The sequence below is a fragment of the Crocodylus siamensis genome, chromosome 1, assembly GCF_052110815.1.
Source record: "Crocodylus siamensis isolate JL-2025a chromosome 1, ASM5211081v1, whole genome shotgun sequence".
Lineage (NCBI taxonomy): Eukaryota > Metazoa > Chordata > Crocodylia > Crocodylidae > Crocodylus > Crocodylus siamensis.
Genome location: NC_143395.1, coordinates 17639690 through 17664321, shown reverse-complemented (window position 1 = coordinate 17664321; position 24632 = coordinate 17639690). Strand labels below are relative to the sequence as shown.

Sequence of the window (24632 nt, the reverse complement as noted above, 5' to 3'; positions counted from 1 at the left end):
ATGGATGGTGGGGGGGCGTGTGCGCTGCCCTCACCTCCTTCCATTGCCAGCTGGTCATATATCAGGCTCTGGCTCTACCCTGCGACCATGGCCTGGCTGCCATTGAAATTCCCCTCAGGTCATGCCTCTCCCTTGGAGGAGAGTTGGGATGGCAGGCAACGTGGGCAGTCTGAGGGAAGCAGCAGTCAGGCTATGGTGGCAGGGTAGGGCCATGGCCCAGTGCATGAGCAGCTGGCAGCAGGGGGAGGTGAGGGCTGCATGGCCTCTCTCACCCCATGGGTTATTCCGCGCACAGCTGGCACAGGGGTCCTACTGGTTGCAGTGGTAGCAGCAGCAACAAGTCTCACAAACCTGCTCTGCCCTCCCACACTGGGTCTCACCTATTAGGCTGTGAAGGTGGCTCTTGCCTGTGCCAGTCCATCCAGGCTGCAGCCCCATGCCCACTGTGGGCACGCAAATCTGGGGGACATGTGCCCTCTCAAGAGCCTTACCTACCCCATGTACTCACCTCCTGCTCCACATACACTGAGGGGTTGGAGCCAGAGGGTAGTGGGTTGGGAGTGAGAGGCACTGGCAGGCCCAGGGGGCCGTTTTCTATTTAATGGGTTGGGACTGGCCATTGATATTTACAGATGGGTCCTGGTACAAAAACGGTTGAGAATCACTGGTCTAGGGTAGTGGTGCTGAACCTTTTTCCCGCTTGGGCCAGGGGAAAGGGAGGAGAGAGACCAGTGGCTTAAGGAGTGGCCCACCCTGACCCAACTGTTCATGGGTGAGGGAAGGGGATGCAGTCTGGCCCCACGGGACTTGGAAATTTCGTGGCAAGGGGGTGGGTAGCGGTATTACTTGGCACTGATCCCCTGCCACCAAATTTCCTGACCCATGTAGAGTCCCGCAGACCAGATCCCATGGCTCTGCAGGCCACTTTTGTCCCACAGGCCAGAGGTTGAGCACCTCTGGTCCAGGAAATATGTGAGAGACAAAGGGGTACTTTGGTAATATCCTTTATTTGACCAACTGTGTAGATGAAAAAGATGAGAGGGAAGCTTTCTGGCCTGCAGTGTTATTCCTCAGGTTTGAAAAAGTTGCTTAGTTACAGCTGAGCTAAATAACAGATAAAACATTTAAGCCACTTGCTTAAATCCAGTATGTTGTTAAATATTAAATCCAGAATGAACTGTCACAGAAAAATGATAAGCACCCAATCATACTTCATACAGCATCTTCTCTGTTTATTATTTCTTAGTCCTTATACTCGGAGGAAACCTATAAAATACCTCCAGAAGATGGGTCTGACCATAAAAATTCACAACACTACTGGGCCCAAATAACCCTGAACTTAAACATAAGCGATGGTTTTATGGTTCATTACAGTTACCTTGCTGTCTTGACTACATGTTTACGGCCCTCTTCCACTTTAAGTGGCCTTTTGGATTTAAACAAAAGTTATTGTTTTATCTACTCCTTTCCCAGAACTGAGGAAGAGTACTCTGTGCCTGAAAGCTTGTCTAATGTTTTCTCCCAGCTATTCTGTTGATCAAATAAAAGATATTGTCCAGAAACCCTTATTTCTTTCATCTGATTTTTTTTTTGCCAATGCAGCTCTTTTTGCATATTTTTAGTGTTGAGTATTTTTTATGCATATGTCCTCTATGCACCGTTAAGTGTCATGTACCATTCCATCGTGATATTAATAAGCCAATTAACACAAACTTTATAGGAAGTTATATGGGGAATGTAAACTAATTTACAGGCACCAAATGGTAACATCAAAAGGGTATTGAACTTCTGTGAAGTGTTGTCATTCAACACCCAAAATGTTGAAAATCCTAATTAACTGGTGCACAGTTTTAATATTCCTCCTTTGTAAAGCCTTCAAGGCTTTTATTTGTCTTGTAAGGACATAGATTGGAAATTGTAGTAGGTAGCAGAAAAAGAATACTTCCATGCAGTAAGAGAGCATCTCTGATCTAATTTCCCGTATCCCATTGAGGCTAACGCTGGGTGTCACTCACTGAGAGATTGACTGTTCTTTTCAAAAATGTGGTAGAATCTCTTTGCTCCTTATTGACGTTTTCATGCCAGTGCTGTTCACAGCATTCGATTTTCTTGCAGCACAAGCTTATCCTTACATCACCTTTTTCTTTCTTTCTGTTCCTTATTTGGGATTGCTGATTATATAAAGAAAGGTTTATACCCTAACATAAAGGGTCTCTCCAGTTATGTACTCAGCTAGACTCATAATTTTCTGCTGTGCTTTTGCTAGCATACAAAATTTCAGGAGCTTGAAAACCCCATATAGTGCCATACTTCTGAGATGCATAAGCCATGTTTGTACCTCTTGGACATCTGGAAAGTGAGTGATCAGTTCCATACCAGTCAGTTAATTAGCTCCTGGAGTTCATAAGCATTTAAAAGGACATCTGATTTGCTAAGATGATTATCTCTTATGGTCCTTAAGTTTCTTTTCTCAAAAGGCTCAGCTTGCCAAATGAACTATTTTAATTTAGTTGCATTGTAGTTTTTCCTTTGTCAAATTTATCTGTTAAAAAAATTATATTGTTTCTATTCTGAAGCACATCAGGAAAATACAAGTTTTGGGGCTTCAAAAGCTACTAGTAGAATGCTTCAATCAACAGCAAAAGCATCAATATCCAGCAACAAACTAAACTAGGAAAAAATCTTTCAACAGACAGACTGGACAATACTTGCAATTTTAGGTATTTAAAGATGGGAGCCAAATGAAATCACCTGATTTTTTCAAAAGTAGAGAGGGGTAGCTAACTGTGTTAGTGTGAGACTGAACAGAAGGCAGAGGCAAGGTGGCACCTTTTAACTCTAAACAAGTTCCACCCGGCCTTGCCTTCTGGTTGATTTTTTCAAAGGTACTTGTGAACTGCAGCTACAGTTAAATGAGAAGCCTTGACTTCAAGGAAATGGTGTGTACTCTGCACTTCTGAAGACTGGGCAACTTGTTTGAATGTTGTAATGCAGATTAGGGGGGCAGATCAAATAAACGGCTTATCGATTTAAAACTTTTAATTAAAATGGAAAAAACCCTGCTCAGCAACCTGTGAACCTCATCACATTTTTCCTTTTTGACTTGAAAGTTCCATCTTCTGTGCATACCGGAGCTTGGCATCGCCTCAGTGCTTAACTGAAACTGAGCAAAAGGCAAAGCAGGGTGGCACTTTTTAACTTTAAACAAAATAGTCTATATCAGTGGTCTCCAGCCTTTTTAAGCTCAAGATCACTTTTTGAATTAAAATGCAACCCAAGACCTACCTCAAAGAAAATGTGCCTACTGTGCACTGGCCGAGTGCCTCTGCCTGCCTGGCGGCGGGAGGCACATGGAGTTTCTGTGCAAGACTACATGCAGCACCACATGGTGCACAGCCCAACGTGTAGCCCGCCTCTGCCCAACGCGCAGATCTGGGGGCACGTGTTTCCCATGCCTGTCTCAGGGTGCACCTAGCAGGGGGAGCCTTCCCCCCGCCCCCACATCCCTGGAAAGGCCCAGGCTGCCTACGTGCCAGCCCTGATGCAGAGATGGGGTGAGCTGGCCTGAGGGAAGAAAACACCCAGGGAGCAGCAGGCTGCTACTGCACTCTGTACTGTGCTACAGCTCCCTCCAGAGCCACGCAGGATGCCATGTGCCTCCTGCCAGCATGCATCAGGCACATGGAGTTGTGCAAGGCTCCCGGGCCAGCAGAAGCATGGTGCAGCCTGCCTCTACCCCACACATGGATCTGGGAGGCACATGCCCCCCCCTGGGGTGCACACATTGGTGGGAAGCCCCACTCCTTGCCCCTGGATGAGCCACCTGGGCTCTGACCATCCTGTCACCCACCCTGGGGCCCATTCACCCCTGCCTCTGCCCCCCTGCCTCCCTCACCATGGAGGCCTTGATCTGCCCCACTCTTTCCCCTCCCAACACTCTTATCTGCTATGTGCTGCTCTGTGCACAGTGGTGTGTTCCTGGCTGTGTACAGTAGGCTGCTGCTGGGCTGGGCTCTGCTGCTGCTGCTGGGCTCTGGGTGTGTACAGTTCCTCCCCCTGGTCCCTTGAGGGTGTCAATTCATGACTAGCTAGCAATGTGATTGGTTTGAAAGGGTCTGGTTGGATGTGATCACGGACACAGCTTTATTTATGCCTAACTTTAGCTTAGAAAAAAATGAGATGATGGACTGAGACTGAGATCGACTGTCAGAGGTACCATGATTGACCAGTTGATTGTGATCTACTGATTGGTGATCTATATGGTTCCACCCTGCCTTCCCATCTGCCTGAATTTTTCAAAGGGGTGAGTAAAATCTCTGATTTTTATTTAGTGAGTAAAGTGGGGAAGAGACAAGTGGCTTTAATTCCTTGAGTTCCAAAGCTGCTTTAAAATAGCTGGGATTGCCGTTGCTGAGGTTTCAGGAGCTATGAAGATGAGTCCTATAGGTTGAATCTGGCCTTCAGAAGTAAGAATTTCAGTCCTTGAGAAGCCCTGTGGACAGATGACCCACCTAAAGTCAGATCCAACCTAAAGGCCTTACACTTGACACCACCTGTGTTAAGTCTCCTTTTCTCCAAACTAAACATACCTAGCTTTTTCAGTCTCTCCTCATATGGATTGATTTCTAGTCCCCCCTTCGCCTTTGTTCTTCATTTCTGGATCTTCTCTACCCCTTATTTAAATATTGTGCTGCAAAATTGACACTAGTCCAGTTGGGTTTTAACATATGCTAGGTAAAGTCTTGAATACCATGCTTCTGTTAATGCAAGGCAGTTCTTTTTTAAGACCATATTGCATTGCTAACTCATCTTTAGTTTGTGGTCCACCATAAACCTCCCCTTCTTAGCACTGCTAGTCCCAAAACTGTTATCTGCTCATTCTAAATGTCCATTTGATTTTTCTTACCTATGAGTAGCATCTGTTTTCATTGAATTTCATTTCTTGTTTATAATTCAGTTCTTCAGTGTATCCAAGTTCTTTTGAATTTTAATCCTGGCCTCTAAAGTAATTGAGCGATTTTGTACCTTTTGCTAGTTCATCAGTACTCTCTCTATTCTAATTAGAGATACACTGGTACATCAGTTCATATCATATCAGCGCCAATAAAAGGAAAATGGATATAATCAGCTTTTTTTGGCTAATGTGGCCAATAATGCTGCTGATAAATGCCACATGCATGCGCGCAGCTGCAGCATGCATGCAGTCAGCCTTGCAGCTTGGAGAGCAGCGTCCAGCTGGTAAGTCTGTTGAGGAGGGAAGGGGCGTGGAGGCAGATTGAGGCTCCTGTGGTGAGGGAGGGAGTGGGGCTAGGGCAAAGGCAGGTGCTGTACAGTTGTGGTGGGGCAGAAAGTGGAACAGAGCTGCAAGCGGTTCATTCAGGCGGGAACTCCCACTGCTGTACACAGCCCGGTCCAATCCCCACGCTGGGAAGAGCCCAGTACCATCCCCGGCCCCAGTTCACAAGGGCAACCCACCCTCACCCCTCACATGGATCTGGGGGGCACGTGCCCCCCCATACCTCCCCAGGGGTGTGTACAGTTGTGGGAGCTTCCCCCCCCTGCCCCCCTTGCCCTCCTGAAGAGCGCCTCGTGCCTCTATCCCATGCTCTGCTCCAGCCCGCCAGCTCCTGCCCCAGCCCCACTCCCTCCATCACTGTGGGGGCCTCGATCTGCTCCCCCACGCCACTTCCTTCCCTCTGACCCTTCCCCCACAACAGACTTACTGCCAGATGCTGCTCTCCAAGCTGCCGAGCCAGCACCACTTTGCTTGGAAGTTGGTTCCAGATCCTAGCCGCCTCCTGATATCCACCCTGAATCTACCCTCTGCCAGCTTGTGACTGTTATTTCTAGTCACTCCTGGTAGTGCTTGGGGGAACAGGGACTCCCCCAGTGCCTGCTGGTCCCCCCTGACAAGTTTGTAAACAGCCACTAGATCCCCCCTCAGCCTTCTCTTGTGGAGGCTGAACAGGTTCAGGTCCCTTAGCCTCTCCCCATATGGCCTGCCCTGCTGCCCCCTGACCATGGAAGTGGCCTTCCTCTGGACCCTCTCCATGTTGTCCACATCCCTCTTGAAGTGCGGCACCCAGAACTGGACACAGTACTCCAGCTGCGGCCTGATCATCATCATATAGAGGGGGAGGAACACCTCCTTGGACCTGCTCAAGGTGCGTCTGTGGATGCATGACAAGGTGTGGTTGGCCTTCCTGACTGCATCCCCACACTGTCAGCCCATGTTCATTTTGGCATCAATAATGACTCCAAGATCCTTTTCTGCCTCTGCACTGACAAGAAGGGAGTTCCCCAGCCTGCTAGTTCTTCCTTACACTTGTCAGTGTTGAATCCCATCCTGTTCTCATCCACCCACCCCTGTAACCTGTCTAGGTCCCATTACAGCCTATTCCTCCCTTCTAGTGTGCCCACTTCCCCCCGCATCTTAGCTTCGTCTGTGAATTTGAACAGGGTACTTTTTACCCCCTCGTCCAAGTTGCTGATGAAGATGTTGAACAGTGCAGGCCTGAGGACTGAGCCCTGGTGGACCCCACTGCCCACATCTCTCCAGGTCGAAAAAGACCCATCCACCACCACTTTCTGGGTGTGGCCCTCCAGCCCGTTAGTGACCCATTTGACTGTGTAGGTGTCGACACCACAGTCCCCTAGTTTTTTTAATGAGAATGGGGTGAGAGATGATGTCGAAGGCCTTCCTAAAGTCCAGAAAGACTATGTCCACCACGACACCTGTGTCTAAGGATTTTGTGACCTGGTCATAGAAGGCCACCAGGTTGGTCTGACACGACCTGCCTCTAATGAACCCGTGTCGGTTGCCCCTAAGTATAATCTCCCCTGCTGGCCTCTCCTGGACATGCAACAGGATAATTCTCTCCAAAAGCTTACCAGGATCAAGGTAAGACTGACTGACCTATAGTTTCCTGGGTCCTACTTCCTGTCCTCTAGGTATATAAATCTGGATTTTGGTTTCAGCTCTGGGGGTCAGGCACATATAAGTGTTTAAATTGGTTTTTTTAAGGTCTCAATCCTCTTTGCTTTTAACATCTGAGGTTGAAAATATTGGCATTACACTTGCTTTGAACCATTAAGTTGTGTCGTATTGTTGAGAGGGAGCAAATTCCGAAGACACTGGCCTTTGGCTGAGTTCATAAATATGACCACTGAGAGTTAATATCAGGTACAACATCTACAGTAAGAACAACTTTTAATTCTTGTAGTGGGAGGGATTTGTCTGTTAGCTAAATGCCAGCTATGCGGAGATTCAGGCATATACTCCTAGGTTGTATTGAAGAATCGTAGGGTGCCTACACATAAGCCTGGGGGCTGCTCCAAGGCACTGTAATTACAGTGTGTTGAAGCAGACTTGATTAATTGAGTCTGCTGGAGCATGGTAATTACCATGTTCCAGCCAGCCTCTATTTCTCATGTATAAGCATCCCTGTGCTTCAAAATGGCAGCAGGGGCACTTTAAATAAAGCGTCCCCTGCTGCCATTTTGAAGCGCAGGGATGCTGATACACAAGATGCTCCAGGCACTTTAGTTAAAGTGGCTTTAATTAAAGTGCCTACCTCTCCCCTCTATTCCCAGAGCACGCGTATGAACACCCATAGAGAAATACCTCTCTGATGACGGTGCTTTTACCTTAAGAGGCCATTAGATGGCACATTTGCTCATCTGTATTCAGATGTCTGGAGCTTTATTACATGGATCCTGTTTTTCCTCTCAAATTTAGTGCAAGATTCAGTGGCCACAGCCAACCTTTTCTTTTAATATGATAAAGCACCTGGTTCAGTCATTGTATTAATTCTCTGAACAGAGATGTATTTCACCTGAACTCTTAAAATAAATTCAAATTCATAAATCATGAAATAGTTGGATTTGTTTGAAAAAAATCATTTTTACATTTAATTGTAAAGAAGTAAGCAAAAAGATGTATGCCACCTCTTATGGAAAAAGCAATAGATTGGCATTGGTATGCAGAAACAGAAACCAACAAAGAATCAGTTAAAGCCTGGTATAAGACAGTACGTAGAGATGAAAGTGAAAACAGTTCTTCAGGAAGTACCATAGACTGTTTGTAGTAAAAGTTCGTCCTCCAAACAACCCCATCCATTAAATGGAGGACTTATGAGCTGAAATTGCTAAATATGAGTTGGCTTAATTGTCTGTGTGCTTGCCTTATAAAAAATAAAATTTTAATGAAATAAATCATTGAATTTTTGCTTTCCAAAAATAGCTCCTTTTCACGTCACAAGCTGTGAACATTTTGCTTTGATTAATCTTTATAGCTGACACCTTTACACTGGAAACGAAGAATTAAGGCATGGGAGTGACTAACCTGTGGCAGATCCTTGACCCAGTGAAACAGCCCATCAACCTAAGCAGTCTCAAGGGGAAAACCATTGCTGTTGATTTAAGTCTGTGGGTGTGTGAGGCACAGACTGTTAAAAAGATGATTGGCGTAGTCACAAAGCCTCATCTTAGGTACAGTATCTTTGAATATAGTGTTTTTTCCTGTATGCATGATTTCATTCCTGATGCATGATTTCATGTGTTAGCATGAACTCCCCCCCAAGTTAAGACAAGGTCCTCTCACAAGAACATGTTTACATTAATCTGTATGAGGCATTATGGAGTACCTTGATGAATATATGTATTTTTTAGTTAATTTTTAGTCTGATGCTTCTCAAAGAACGAACTAATTAAAATGGTAATACTATCAAAGCACTGACTTCTGCAAACAGGATTAAAAAGAAGACAAATGCAGTAGCAGACAGCTAGACTTGAGCTTTCAAGTGTGATTGGATACTTACCAGGTCTCAGATCTTAAATACCCATTTAAATTGTAGATAATTTTTAGATCTTTTGAGCACTCCTGGTTCCAGCTGACTTCAGCTGTAGTTGTGGGTGTTCAGCATTTTTTGTTAACCAATCCCTAAAATGATCCATTTTGAGTGTTGAACATGGGACATCATTTTTGGTTGATCAGAAATTAATTATAAATACCCTTGCATTAAATTATTTTTGTTACTGGCTTGGTAATAACTAAATCATTGCTTCCTAATGGCTACTGGAAATTCTCTGTGTATAAAGCACTTAGTCCGTCTGTCTGTCTGTAATGCTTTTGGCCAACTGTACATGTGCCACCGAGAGGGCGGGCAGCGTTTAGCTGTGTGGGCCCCGGGCTGCGCGGACCCAAGTTTGAGCTGCCGCCGGGGAAGTTTGTGGTGGCAGCGAACATACCTCAGCTGCCCAAGCAGCAGGGCTTCCCCTCACCTCCCTGCCTAGAGGAGGCTACAAAAACAGCCGGCAGGGAGGGGGAGGCAGTGGGGAGGGAAGGAGGGAGGGAGGGATGCTGCGCAGGCCCAGGTGGCAGGGAAGGGAGAAAAGGAGGGGTCACAGTGGCAGCACCCTCCCCCTCTCCCCACCACCCAGCCCAGACAACATCCAGTAGGGAGGAGAGAGGGAAGAGGGGAGGAGACATGGGGGAAGCCCCACTGCGAGGTGGAGATGGACAGGGAGAGGGAGGGGAGCCCCTGCGTTGGAGGTGGCGGTGGCAGAGGGAGTCTTTACATGGCCAGCCCCAAAGAGTGAGTGGGGGGTAGGGGTCATGTAAGCACTCCCCGAAATCAGTCATTCCTCAGGAGCAGTTAGCTAGTAATTAATAGAATTGTCTTTTTGTTTTTTAGCAGATGTGTGTTCCTATCAATTTTTTGTATATTTGCAGTATTCTGACATACATGCTTTCAGTAGCAAGATCAAGGACTGAATAAGATCTTTTCCCACCACCAAAGTGCTTTCATGAAGTTCGGTTTGAAGTATATTACTAAGCCATTTTAGGGAAGCTTCATGGGCACTGGTCACGTTCAACCTTTTTGTGTCAGCAGCCTGAGATGTCATTGGTCATCTCTCATCAACAATAAATAATAAATATTTTTAAATTGGTCATCTTTCCAAGTCATTCTAATAGTAGAATTAATTTTCAAATCTGCTTTTGAAAGTCTGCAAAATAAATTACAAGAAAAGTGGTATGCTCTCTGACTGTTCTCAACATTACTGTTACAGCAGTGATTCTTAACCAGGGTGCCATGGGATGCTATTAAATCCTTTTCAAGATGCCACATACCCATAGTTGTATAAGTACCCACTCGTGATTCACCAAATAGAGATTTCAAATAGGAATCCATAATGTCAAAAGCATTCTTACCTTTGTGGTTTTTCTGGGTTGTTTGCAACAAAAGAAGGGGAAGGGATGTATGTCTGTGTATGTTTTACAAATGGCAGTTATGAGACTGTGGGAAGAGATGCAGGTTATGGTATCTTATAAGTATAACCAGTTCATACATACGTTTTTACGTTTTGTGTTATAGTTTAAAATTTTGTTTTATTTTGAAGCACTGACTAGCAAAAAGTTTCCATTTGGAATTTACAATTCAGTTGTTACGGCTTAATTTATAGCTAAACTTTTTAGTAAAAATGTTTCTTTTTTCCAATTATTACAGGAACCTATTTTTCCGAGTGTCTTCCTTAACTAAAATGGGAATCAAACTGGTGTTTGTCATGGAGGGGGATGCCCCAAAACTGAAAGCAGACACCATGAGTAAGAGGAATGAACTGCGCTATGGACCTCCTAAGAAATCTGGAGCAGCAAAAACAGGGAGATCCTATTTTAAATCATTCTTAAAAGAAGTGAGTAATTGGGAGTATTTTGATATTCATAGTATTAGCAGAATGGCATGGAGGGAAAGAAACCTCAACTAGATAAATTATGGGAAAGTGTTTAAACAAAATTGAACACACTGAAAATCTTTGTGGAGGTATTTCTATAATACACTGAGGGAAGAGAATCTATACCACTCTGAGATTGGGTGTTAGGCTTTGCCATTTAATCTGTTAAGTCTAATGAACTGTTTGTGTTGGTCCATGTAAAATTCCAGGGAATATGGTATTTTGTGTGTACTGTACAGTGCTGAGTACAATGATGGCAGTCAAGAATTATTTTTACATATCCTCACAAAAATTATGTCACCTTTGTAACCTGAGTGTTAGTTTATTTCCCAGCTGGGGAGAAGTTATGATAGCCATATTAACAACATTTGAGGGGACGGGGAAATATATTTTAACTAGGTTGATAAGAATAAGATTACATTGGTAGTTGTTTTGTCACGCCATACCAAGAGGTGTATACAAAGAGATTTTATTATTATTAGTCTTTGACTAATTCTCTATTTACTTTTGTTCCTTTTCTCATCTGTAATCATTTTGGTCTATTCTGGTGTATATTCACGTGGGCTTTACTATGGAGCTGACTAATTAGCTGTGTAGTAAAGTGTTACCATCTGCACATGTGCTGTATTTCATAGATTTCATAGACATTAGGGCTGGAAAGGACCTCAGAAGATCATCAAGTCCAGCCCCCTGCCCAAAGGCCAGAAAGTCAGCTGGGGTCATAGGATCCCAGCAAGATAAGCATCCAATTTACTCTTGAAGGTGTTCAGTGTAGGTGCTTGAACCACCTCCGATGGCAGGCTGTTCCAGACCTTGGGGACTCGGACAGTAAAGAAATACTTCCTTATGTCCAGCCTGAAACGGTCTTGCAGTAGTTTATGACCGTTTGACCTCATCATCCCTTGGGGCGCTCTGGTGAACAAACGTTCCCCAGATCCTGGTGGTCACCCCTGATAAACTTATAGGTGGCCATCAGATCACCCCATAGCCTGCGCTATTATAGGCTAAAGAGTCCCATGGCTCTCAGCCTGTCGTCATAAGGCCTGTTTTCCTGACCTCTGATCATGCACGTGGCTCTCCTCTGGACTCTCTCCAGCTTCTCCACATCCTTTTTGAATTGTGGAGCCCAAAACTGGACACAGTACTCCAGCTGCATCCTCCCCAAGACCCAGTACAAGGGGAGAATGACGTCCTGGGATTTGCTTGAGAAGCATCTATGGATGCAAGCCAGCGTTTTGGTCACTTTACTAGCCCCAGCATTGAATTGCAGGCTCGTGTTCATCTTGTGGTCAATGATGACCCCCAAATCCCTTTCTTACGTAGTGCTAGCCAGCGTAGCGCTGCTGAGCCTGTAAGGATGCTGCAGGTTTTTCTTCCCAAAGAGGAGAACCTTACATTTTTCAGTGTTAAATACCATCAGGTTCTCGTCCGCCCATTTGTTGAGCTTGTCCAGGTCAGCCTGGATCACCCGCCTGTCTTCTGACATGGATGCTTTGCCCCAAAGTTTGGTGTGATTGGCAAACTTGGCCAGTCCACTCCTGACTCCAATGTCCACATCATTAATGAAGATGTTGAACAATATGGGTCCAAGGACAGAGCCTTGGGGGACCCCACTGGTCACAGGACACCACAATGAATGACTGCCATCAATGACAACCCTCTGGGTCCGACCACGGAGACAGTTTCCCAGCCAGTGGATCGTGGTGGAGCCAAGGCCACAAATGGCCAGTTTTGCCAAGAGGTGATCATGGGATACCAGATCGAAGGCTTTTTTGAAGTCAAGATATATGACATCAATCTCTTCTCCCTTGTCCAGATGATAGGTCACGTGGTCATAGAAGGAAATGAGATTGGTCAAGCAAGACCTACCCACAACAAACCCGTGCTGGCTATCCCTTAGGATGTTGGCATCAGCCAGTCCATTAAGGATGGCCTCTTTAATATACTTTTCTAAGATCTTCCCCAGGATAGAAGTCAGGCTAATGGGCCTATAGTTAGCCGGATCCACTTTCCTCCCTTTCTTGAACATCGGCACCACATAGGCCCTCTTCCAGTCTTCGGGCACTACACCAGAGCACCAGGAGTTTTCAAAGATCCATGCCAGGGGCTGGGCTATGATGTTCGCCAGCTCCTTGAGTACCCTGGGGTTCAGATTGTCAGGGCCGGCTGACTTGAAGGTGTCCAGCTTCTCAAGGTGTTCCTTCACGAGGTCAGTATTTATGGAGGGCAGGGGATCTCCCCTGCCCGGACCTCCCTGTCCTGTAGCGGGCATGGGCTTCCCATGGGACTGATGAAAGACTGATGCAAAGTACCCATTTAATAGGTTGGCTTTTTCCTGGGCGTCAGTTGTCAGTTGCCCATCTGGTTCAGCAGGGGTCCAATGTTGCCCTTGCTTTTCCTCTGGCTCCCCACATATCTGAAAAAGGACTTTTTGTTGTCCTTGATGCTCGAAGCTAGTTGGAGTTCAGTTGCAGCTTTGGCTTTCCTGGTATGCTCCCTGAAGGACCGGACCAGTGCAGAATAATCCTCCTTGGAGATGAATCCCATCCTCCATCCTTTGTAGGCTTTTCTTTTTAGCCTTAGGAGGTCTGCTAGGTTGCTGGAGAGCCAGCCCTCTTGCTGCCTTTCCTTCAAGATGGAATAGACTTAGTTTGTGAATTGCGAATCGCTCCCTTGAGGAGCAGCCACCCTTCTTGAATTCCCCTCTTCCTGGGGTCATGTTCCCTTAGGGCCTGACTGACAAGCCTCCTGAGCTTGTCAAAGTTGGCTTTTCTGAAGTCAAGGACTTCTGTGTTGCTGACTGACTTGCCAGCTTTACGGCGGATGGTGAAGGTGATCAGCTCATGGTCACTGTCACCCAGCTTCCCATCGATTGCTAGGTCACTGATTACGTCATCCCCTGTAGCCAGTACCAGGTTGAGCAGTGCTTTGCCTCTCATTGGCCCATAGACTTCTTGAGTCAGGTAGAGGTCATCCATGCACGAGAGGAAGCTTTGCGACTGCTCGGATTTTGCTGAGTGATCCTCCCACAAGATGTCCGGGTAATTGAAGTCATCCATGACAACCATGGTCCTGGAGCACGTGGCCTCAGCCAGTTCCCGGGCGAGCTCCTGGTCAAGCTCAGGACTTTGAGTGGGAGGTCTGTAGTAGACTCCCACCGTTGTGTCCCCGTTGTGTATTGGGGTGCAGTAAATTGATTAACTCTGCTGTAGGATACTACTGTCCAGGACAAGTGCTATCCTACACCAGTGTAACTGCATGAGCTGAAACATGTGTAGATGGTGACCAGGGCTGGCTGGGGCACAAGGGTGCTCCAGTGCATGGGCTGCCTGCTAGCTAGACTTGCACTGTAGCACATGCATTCAACTTTCTCACATCATTACTTTGACTCTTTCAATCCTTTTCTTGCTTAAGCAATGCTGTGTATTTACCAAAGACATTATGGCCATGTCCAGATGAGCATGGCTGTGCAGTACGTGGCACCACAGAGACATCCCCGGTGCCACATGCTTCACATTCAGTTGTTCTCCGCGCTGCTCCAGGGTTTGTTTGTTTTTTGACACCTGGAAAAGGAGTGGGGCGGCACACACAGGAGCAGTGTGCACCGCCCAGAGCTGGAACCTGGCCAGTCAGCCATGCTTCTCTTCTGGCCAGGCTGTATGCAGCAAGCTTGCCACTGCTCCAGCCCTAGGAGGCCCCCAGGTAAAGCTCCTGGAGGCCCCAGCCTCCCCTACCCCACCCAGGGTAACTTGCCATCTGCCAAAGTGCAGGTGGCACAGATGTTCCCTGAGGATAACTTATTACTTTAAATTACCAATTAATCAAATCAAGAGCAAGACCTTTATTGATTACATGAAGCAGATGCATAAGCTTAGACACACCAGTCATACAAACAAATGCACACAGGTATGCAGACGAAGAGACCTAGACAGACAGACAGACAAAACCACTCCAGTAAGATGTTATAGTTACCAGCAGACATTGCTCAATATTAGCACTGGGTGGCCAGCCGAGGCTCTTTGAGGGTGATGGGAGTGAGGGTGAACAGACGTGCCTGTGCTCCAGGAGGTTGCAGAGAGCTGATTCCCCAACATGGCTTGGCTGCATCTCATTTTTATAGAGATTTTAAGTCTTTGTTCAGCAGTGAGTTTTTTCCATGCTTAGTTTTTAATGAGAGGTTGTTTCTTATCCATGTTCTGGTTATCTCAACTTGAGATCATTCCAGTAAAGTTGCTATATCAGAGTTGGTATCCCAGCCTTGAGGCATTGTGTAGATCAAATGGCAGGATATGCAGAATTCCTTCTTCTCACTATCTCCTTTTGCACCTGATCACTGACAAGTTCTTCAGCCATCCATTAATTAGTTTGCTGTCTGGTAACTCATACACCGGTGCCTTGTTGCTTACACAAACAGTTAAATCTTCTTCTTTTGTTTTCATGCAAAAAATTCCCATCCTTGTACCATTCACCCTCTAACACAGACTCTCATGTACAGAGAGCATACAAAGTTCGTTTACTCACGTCAAGCAGGGAAGAAGCACAAAATTGAGCTTTAGTTCATAAAAGACAAAAATAAAGCTAATACAGTCATAGAGGTTTATCAATCATAGTGGTTTATCTATTCAATACTATTATCAATTATATATATTAGTTTAAAATATAAACTTTTAAACTAATATATATAAAATCAACCAATATGCAAAAATTCATACTACAGACTAGCGGCAGCACAAGGTGCCCCGTCACTAGTTGTCTTCCGGGAACCAAACATCCACCCACATCTGGATGCGGCCTACACGACTGAGTGGGAGGGGATGTGGAACCATGGGGTACTTCATTAAAACATGATGTACAATGGAAGTTTAAGAAGCTATCCTGCCTCTTATGCCTCTTTCACTTCCCACTTCTGTGCCAGTTCTGGCCTAATCTTAATAGTAATGGATGCCAATTCCTCAGCCTCCCATCTTCAAAGGTATTCTGAAAGTTCATTTGGTCTATGCAGTTTTCTAGCAGAAATGACCAGTTACCATTCAGTACTGGTGATTCTAATTTTTCCCTATTCTCATTTTAAATATAAGATTTCCAGGCAAAAACACATTTTTGTTTATCATGTTAATCATCTTAAAATCTCTCTTAGGCTAATAGCATTATATAATAATGGCCATTTCAGGTATGCACAGCCATACTCAATTGGATCAGCATTTAGAACAAATGGGATCATTGAAAGCTTAGTGTCTGTGTCTTGACATTTTTGTTTTGATTTAGTGCCTTGAAATGTTGGAGTGTTTAGGAGTTCCTTGGGTTCAAGCAGCTGGTGAAGCAGAGGCCATGTGTGCTTACCTGAATGCAAATGGATATGCTGATGGCTGCATCACTAATGATGGTGATGTTTTCTTGTATGGAGCTCAAACAGTTTATCGCAACTTTACTATGAATGCTAAGGTAAAATGTTTAGATTTTTTTTTTCCTTCAGGCTTCCTCTAATACTCATTCTCTGATTAAATAAATGGCAAATGCCATGAAGATCTTGAGCAATTGATTAGGTATAATTCTTTTATCCTCCAGTTTTTGGATTTGCTTAAAATAACCTGTCTAACTCGATTCATTAGTGTCCAAGTGCTGGATGTACAAGGAAAATAGCTGAATTGAATAGCAAAAAATGTATCACTTCTCTTGTTGTTTGAGACAAAATAAAGGCATATGGGAACATCAGTCTTATTGTTTAAATACTAGTGCACATGCCACTTTAATATAAACAAATTTACAGTTGATGATGACTTGCTCCTCAGATTGAATACTGATGGGACAACATCTTCTGTGTCCAAATAATAAGCAATGATCCGACTACCCCGGAGTATTCAAATATATGAACTGAAACGAACTATAAACTTAAGATCTTGAATTGAAACCTACATTCACTAGAAATATAGGTTTTTATGACTGGTAGGAAAGATAAAATACAACTCTTGAATCCATTATGTCTTTAGTATATGCAGAGACTTCTTTTAGTTTGTTTAGTTCAGCTAGCAAATGGAGAAAATGTTGGTATTTCAACTGTATCTTGGTATAAGAAGTCTCAGTTTTGCGCTAAGAAAACACATAAATGGTTAAAAGAATTAACGGAACAGAGAGACAGCTAGGAGCACTTCATACCTTTTAAAAAAGAACTCATGTAGGACAATATGTCTCTGTTCATTTTTTACCCATTAGTTTTCTTTCCATACAAATGACTAATTAAGAGCCCTGTTTTCAAAATTAGCTACTCAAGGTATTGAAATGGATGTTTCTTGCAGGTGTCTGTCTGTTCAGCTGTCTTGAAAAGTAGGTTATTGGGCAAAAAGTTTAAAGCCTTTGGTACATATCAGCCCTGATTTCACACCCCCCCCCATTATGTTTTGATTCTTTGTACTTTGAGCTTCAAATAGTTCTGTCAGCCGTAACCCTGATATATCAGGTCAATGTGGATTCTAAAAGCAGCAGTCCTTGAATGATGTGTCCAGTCCCTAGTAATAGATAGTGTTAGCATCAGTCATGCTTTTCGTACTGGTGACAAAAATGGTTTGGGCTGTTCTGGCAACGGTTGAACACTGTGGCCCATTGCTGACGACCCCAACTCGGGGATTAAGACTCCCTATGCAACCTTGATTTGCCCTCTTGTCTACACACCTTATGATACAATCTCCAGTTAAACAACTGAATGCTGCTTCTACAGAGCCACTGCCTTATTCATGGCAGAAGATAGAGCAGCTCTAGGGATGAATTATGGTTGTCAATTTTTTTAAGAATCTATTGTATATAGGGCCACCCCTCTCCCATGTGTTACAGAAGTTGGAAGATGCATAATGAATAAATTGCTGGATTGCAGGAAGAGAAAGGATTATGGACTCATAGTTTAAGATGGGACAGAACTAACCCATGCCAGCAACATACCAATGAACCGGGATAAACAGAACTACAGCTAGAAAACCAGCTATCATCTTTTTCCTTTTTATAGGACCCCTATGTTGACTGTTACACGATGTCCTCTATTAAGGAGAAGCTAGGTTGTGACAGGGAGTCTCTTATTGGACTAGCAGTTCTTCTTGGTTGTGATTATCTTCCTAAGGTAAGGAAGCTGCAGATCAGTTACTGTTCACCATAAGCGAGTGGTTTATTTTTCTGGATGGTATAGAAAGAAAGACTTGAGCATGACTGATTACCAGGGATCATGGTTTTCTCTGTTTAAAAACTGTAAATTCTCTCATTTAAAAAAAATCTGTGACGTGCCCCCTCCTCCCCCTCCCCCTCCCATCCTGGGAGTGTGTGCAGCAGTGGGGAGCCAGTCTCACCCTCCTGTGCTTCCCGGAGGCTCATCCTGCTCCCTGGCTGGGCCCTTCAGTAGTGCATTCAAGCCCAAGCCCTAGCCCTGCCCAACTCACTCCCTCTCCCTCTATTCCTCCCTTCCCCCCTTCCTCCCTATGGGGGCCTTAATCCCCCCTGCCCATGTGCGAGACCTACCTACAGGAGCTGCTCTCCAGGCTGCCTGGCAGCCATGTGCATGTGTGAGCACACACATTCACATGGCAACCCTTGCCTGACCGTCCTCCTCCTGTTCCCCCCAACCTCATGCCGACTGGAATTCTGCCAGCCTACAGAGAGCTTTTGCAAAAGTGGAAAATCCATGCGTTTCTCTGTTAAAATGAAAAATATTCATTTTTCTTGGTTAAAAAGGAAAATCCTCATTTTTTTTCTGTGTTTCTGTGGGAAACACAGAATCAGGATCCCTGATAATTACAGAGAGATAACTGAAAAAGGACCCAAAACTCATAACATAAAAATACTTTTAAAATACTTCACAAGCATAAATCTTCATACAAATGGGTATGTATGAAGATAAGCACACAATGCGGAAGTTGAGAAGGCATCTGGAACATTCAGCAGATATGTAGGAGAGCTGGCATATGTTCTCTAAAGCATAGGGGGATGGCTCCTGCTGCTGTGTGCACCCCAGCTGGGGGAGGCAAGGGGGCATGTCCCCACCTTGATCTGTGCATGAGGCAAAGGTGGATTATTGTGGTGCTTTCAGGGCTGGAGGCTTTTCCAGTGGTGGGGGCTGGGACTGGGCCTGGTCTGCACTCAGGGCAGGTGGGGGTGGGGATGGTGGTGGTTGCGCTGGGAGTGGGGCTAGGGCAATTTTTTTTTAGGGGGGTAGTTCCCCCACACAGCTCTTTCCAGCAACGCCCCTGCCTGCCCGGAGCACAGCCCCAGCTGTGAGAGAGGCTGACACAATCCTGGCCCTGAGCCTGCAGCAGCAACCCACCCTTGCCCTGTGCACAGATCTGAGGGGCACATGCCCCCCATACCTCCCCCAGGATGCATGCAGTGAAGGGACCCGCTCCCTGGACGAGCTGCAGTTCTGTCCCACGTCCTGCCCCCACTGTGCATCACTTGCCCCAGTCCTAGCCCCACTCCCTCTCCCTCCCTCACCGTAGGAGCCTTGCCCTCTCCCATGCCCCTTCCCTCCACAGACTTACCAGCTGGACGCTGCTTTTCAAGCTGCTGGTCTGCACTCCTGGCTGTATGCATGCTACGGCTGCGCACATGCACGTGGCATTTATAGGTGACATTATGGGCCACATCAGCCAAACAAAGCCAGTAGCTAATAATGTTATTTTTCCTTTTATTGGTGCCAATCTGATATGGACCAGTGTATCAGTGCACCTCTATTGTTGATGGCATAGTTCTAAATGCAGTTTGGCCATGACCCAGTTATAATAGGATTGTCTTAAAAAGCATGTCTTTATATGGAAAATAGAGAGTCAGTTGTTTCACTGTGAAGAGCTATGAACATGCCTAATTGGTGCACTGGATTTGTGTGTAGTGTACATTCTTGTGTTTCTTTGAAAATGTTGCTAGAATACATGTATTGTCTCAGCCGCAAAGGAAGTGATGCGAACTGAAAGTATTTATTTGTCTCAATATAGCAAAAGCTTTAACTTCAACTAAGCTTTCTTTAGGCATTTCTGCATACTCTGGCAATCACTTCACTATGAAGTAGTTAAGGAGTCTTCCTGGAACTGGATTAATTTGTAGTTCAGTTTACACATTAAAGTTACATCTCTGCCACTCCCATGCACTTGAATTATTTTAAATTTTTGTTTCTCCTTGTAAACTGCTGAAATCCTGATGATGAGAGTGTACTGAGGAGCAATGCAGAGACCTATTCTTAAAATAGTGGGGAGCAGTAGGCAGTACATCTCTGAAATGGTTTTGAATATTTATACTGATACTTAGGACAGTGACTACTGCCAGATGTAGGGGTTTTTAAAGGAACACTGTCTGTATGAATTATCTGAAACTAAGAAACCCAATTTACTTTTTCAAGACAAGTATGTCATCAAAACAAAATAAAATAGGAAGGAAGGTTGGTTTTATTCTCAGGATGATGTTTGGAAGCTTTTGGGTGGTTTTCCAGAATCTTTTTTTTTTTCTCTCTCTACTGTCTGTGTAAATATCTGACCTCTCTCCTCATTAATTTCTATTTGTTTTTCTGCTAGTTTTACTAGTGACACTGCTGCTGTGGGGGGAAAAATATTCCTGTAAACTGTCACAACAACAGTATGACTGTGAATTCAGCTAACTGTAAAAGGCACTGAAAAAATTAAAATTGATTGTGTGTCCTCATTTTACACTATCAGTCATTGAAATTGTTGACTTTGGTGGTTTAATATGCTACCGTTCCCAACAGAAGGCTCAGGATGGCTTATAATAAAAGACAAAATAATTTATAAAATCAGATAAAATATTAAATAAAATGTATATGGTACAACAGAAACTTCCCAAAGAACTTAACTTTGCTTCCTAAATGCTTATCCAAATAAAAAGGTTCCACAATGCTCCCAGAAGATGCTCAGGCTCTGGCAGGCCACAAGCGGGAGGAAGTTTGAGAATGACCTCCCATATATTTTGCCAAGTGATCTTGTTGCACTGATGATACTTGTAAAAGGTTGTTTTCAGCTGACCTTACGGATTAAATTGGGACATAAGGTAGAAGACAGTCCCTTAAGTACATAGGACCTAGACCATTCAGACCTTATAGGTCAAAGCCAGCACCTTGAGTAGTATATAGAAAGCTATCAGGAGCCAGTGCAGACTCTGGAGCACTGGAGTAATTGTCTCCTGGCACCTATTCCCATCCGAAAACAGGCCATCACATTCTGCACCAGATATAGTGTGTGAAAGGTCATCAGCACCATTCCCACACGGAGTGCATTGCAGTAGCCTAGTCTTGAGGTTATGAAAGCGTGGACAGAGGTGGCAGAATCTGACTCTGAAAGAAAGGGTTGCAGCCTTTTAACCAGATGATGCTTCTGGCCATTGCTATGACCTGATGATTCAGGTGCAGCAAGAGGATCCAGGAGAACCCCAAGGCTGTGAACCTGAGTGAAAAGGGATGTGTGCCCCTATCCCCCAACAAGTCATGAGGTCTGCCAAACAACCGTCACCTTTGTCTGGTATAAGTTCAGCTTCAATTGGTTCACCTACTTTGAGGTAGGGCATTGGATAAGGACTGAGAAAATGTGAATCAGATTAGATGGGGTTGTGGGGGGGTCATCAGCATTTAAAGTTGCATTGTAATGTACTTAAATCTAATGCGTAACAATATTTTACATGTCTTTAAATTTTAAAACATGTCATGTTTTCCTCTCTCTAAAAGGGAGTTCCAGGAGTTGGAAAAGAGCAGGCATTAAAGTTACTTGAGACTTTACAAGGTCAAAGTTTACTGCAAAGGTAAAGTTTACCTTGTATCTTGAAACATTTTAATTGTATTGGAACATAGGAGTTATCTTACATTTTGAGTTTGACTCTCTTACCCACATTTTACTTTCCAAAAAAAAAGTATCAAACATGTAATATGAATAAATGTATGTGTACAAATGATGCATTCTGTCATGTAATGTCTTGAATTGTATTACCTCCTAGTCACTGATCCTGCAGAAAGTTGTAAATGTGTGTGGGATCCAACATATGAAAAAATCAGAAAGTCCTTCTTTTATAAAGACCTTGGATATTAATATTTTCTTGTATGACTATTGTCTTAATGTGTGTCAAGCTAGAAATGCCAGTAACCTGATACGATACCAAAAAAGAACATTTTATAGCAAACAAACTGTAATGGAAAACTGTTTATTTCTAAAAGTGAAGGAATACATGTTGTGATAATTTTGTTTCTTGTTGGGGAAGAAGGGCAGGGAGATTGTACATAAAAATTACATATTCATGTGCTGTACAGGATAACACTTCCACTATTTTAACATTTAGAATATATTTATTTTAGGTTTAATCAGTGGAAAGTGCAGTTTCAGTGTGATGATACTCCATCTTTAGCTGTTAAAAAGATGACTCATTGTTCTGTGTGTCGTCATCCAGGTCAGTGTATTTTTAAATATAATTAATGTGCTTGTGTCTATATATCCACACACATTCAGTTTCTGAACCATGCTTTATTTCACTCTTTGTTATTTTTAGGATCTCATAAGGAACATGAGCGCAGTGGATGTAAACTCTGTGGAAGTGTTATGTTCTGTGAACCCCATGATGCTGAGTTCTGCTGCCCCTGTGAATGGCATCATTCAGAGCAAGAGAAGAAGACAAACATGGTGGAGGACAATATCAAAAAGTAGGAATATCTTTAAAAAACAGTTAATCCATATTCATTTCAGGTGCAGGGTAAGTGTGCAAGTCCTGCATCATGCCCTTTTCTGTCCTGTTTCTAATGCATATGTTTCACTTGTAGAAAAGCAAGAAGTTGTGAAGGCTTTCCATTCTATGAGGTAACTAATAAACCTGCTAAATGTTCATTTTGAAGCACTAAATTGAAATTTCCTCTGATTTTCTTTAAAATACCCTCTTTTTCTTTTGCTTTCTTTCAAGGTTATCCAAGAATTTCTTGTCAACAAGAATAAATTGAGTAAGATAATGGAGTACCAAAGGCCGAATTTATTAACCTTTCAGGTACAGAAGAAAAAACTGAAAATTTAACACTCTTATTTTTAATTTAGTAGTAAGCAACGTACTTGACAATATAGATTTGAATTAGTTTTTATTGAAAGTAAGAATAAAGGAACCTGGTTACAATCTTAAATATACACGAGATCATAGGTACTGAGTATGTGGGGGCCCATGGGCCCTGGCTCCCTTTGGGACGAGGCCCCAAAATGGGAACATCAAGTTCCGGTCCTGGGCTGCATGACTCCAAAGCATTTGTCCCAAATTCCTGGTATTATGAAGGGACCTGGATTTTCCATTCACTGTGGAAAAACATTGGAAACAGCAGGTTTCCCCTTGCAGGCTGGGAGAGTTCCAGCCTGCAAGAGGCTAGGGGGAATGGGACACAGGGGGCACCACGTGCATGCAGGGATGACGCGTAGGGGGTGCACAAGGGTGCATGTGCACCCCCTGAGTGTGGCAGTGTACCCCCTACAAAAAAACCTGCGGGCGGTTGCTGCTCACCACGTGTCTACGAGTGGTCTGCAATCCCTGCTGGCCAATGCTGCCGGCAGTGGCTGTGGGTGGTCACTGACCCTTGGTCAGCGTTCGCCACTCCCCTCTGACAACATTCAGGAACTACCCGAAGTGAAATTGACCGTAAGTAAAAATAAAACTGTCTAGACAGACTTCATTTTCAGGTTCAGAATTTCTAATGGCAATAAAAAGTTTAACAAATAGTTTAATTTGATTTTTAATATGTCAGTATTATTAAGCTAATATTGTTAGGAATCAATGGTAGGATTTGCTTATATGCCTTAATTTGATAGTATCCCACATGGGCAATTTGTAAGATCTTAGTACTGAGCAGCATGTAGCATTCTGCTAAATTGGAACGGAGGCAGAAGGTTCCATGAAACAAGAACATGATTGGGAGGAATGAGAATTTTGCTGGAAGGTATAAAGTAATAGAAAAAATATGCAAATAAAGAACAAGTAGGAATAACAGGCAGAAGACATGAGACTTCTCAGAAAAAAGATAAAGATTTGATGGCACCTGCAGTAGTATGGTACAATTGTTCTGGGTCAGAGGTGTCCCCCTTTATGCCATTAAGGGTTTTCAGTAGAACAGTTACCTTTCAGGCATTGCAGGGATAAAGCTGCCACCAGGACAAATGTGTGGTAACGTTAATGTATTAATCCATTGCAATAGTTGTTAAGATGCTAGAAACCACTTGACTTTCAATAAACCTGTATATGTATGGACAGACACAACAGAACAGTTAAATGCAGTTTAAAACTCAGGTGTCCAAATGTACAAGCCAGTTGAGAATGTTTCAAATCTTCTGAATGGTTTCAAAAGTAGACCTGAATAATCCAGTATTATTTTGAACCAGTATTCTGTGAACAGATCCAGTATTACATGCAGGCATCAAACTTTCTGTGTCTGGTGTCTGAATGGTCCTCCAGGCATCCCAAACCCTGCATGGCAGCTGACTGCTCTGGTACACAGCCAGATCTCTGGTGCTTCCACCTCTATTTCGTGCACTTGACCACAGTATCCCTCTTCATCACTTTAAAAAAGCTGTTCAGTTTCCTTCTGTTGGTGGCAATTGACCAACATTCTGCATATCCCAACCTTATTGGGGTGGGATGTAGGAGTGGTTAGGTTGAGGGGTTTCCTGGACCCTACTTCTACATGCTGAGGGCTTAGGGACAGCTCTCTGCTGCTTTTAAAGAGCTGGTCAACTTTGGTGGCAGCATAGTCTTTGGGAAAGCCACCAAAGTCCCCAGGCACACAGAAACGGTGTTCAGGACCATCTCTTTAAAAGTGGTAAACATCCTCCCCCCAGGCACACAGAAGCAAGGGTGAAGCAACACCTCCATCCCCAAATCAGTCTGAGATGCACTGAACACAATACTGGTCAGTT

General features: G+C 44.1%; 1 protein-coding gene across 2 annotated transcripts in view; it reads left to right on the top strand.

Annotated features, from left to right (window-relative positions):
- The window catches only part of GEN1 (GEN1 structure-specific endonuclease), a 41375-nt gene that overhangs the window by 6341 nt on the left and 10402 nt on the right, over positions 1-24632 (top strand). Inside the window, exons 2-12 of one of the 2 annotated variants that reach the window (XM_090031829.1) lie at positions 2577-2720; positions 4164-4303; positions 8295-8490; positions 10509-10695; positions 16000-16176; positions 17729-17839; positions 21431-21504; positions 22052-22143; positions 22243-22393; positions 22511-22547; positions 22648-22728. In XM_090031829.1, the coding sequence (XP_089887955.1) occupies positions 8330-8490; positions 10509-10695; positions 16000-16176; positions 17729-17839; positions 21431-21504; positions 22052-22143; positions 22243-22393; positions 22511-22547; positions 22648-22728 (1071 nt within the window). In that variant the 5' untranslated portion in view covers positions 2577-2720; positions 4164-4303; positions 8295-8329. The remainder of the gene's footprint in view (positions 1-2576; positions 2721-4163; positions 4304-8294; positions 8491-10508; positions 10696-15999; positions 16177-17728; positions 17840-21430; positions 21505-22051; positions 22144-22242; positions 22394-22510; positions 22548-22647; positions 22729-24632) is intronic. The other variant, XM_090031828.1, reaches the window with a different exon arrangement.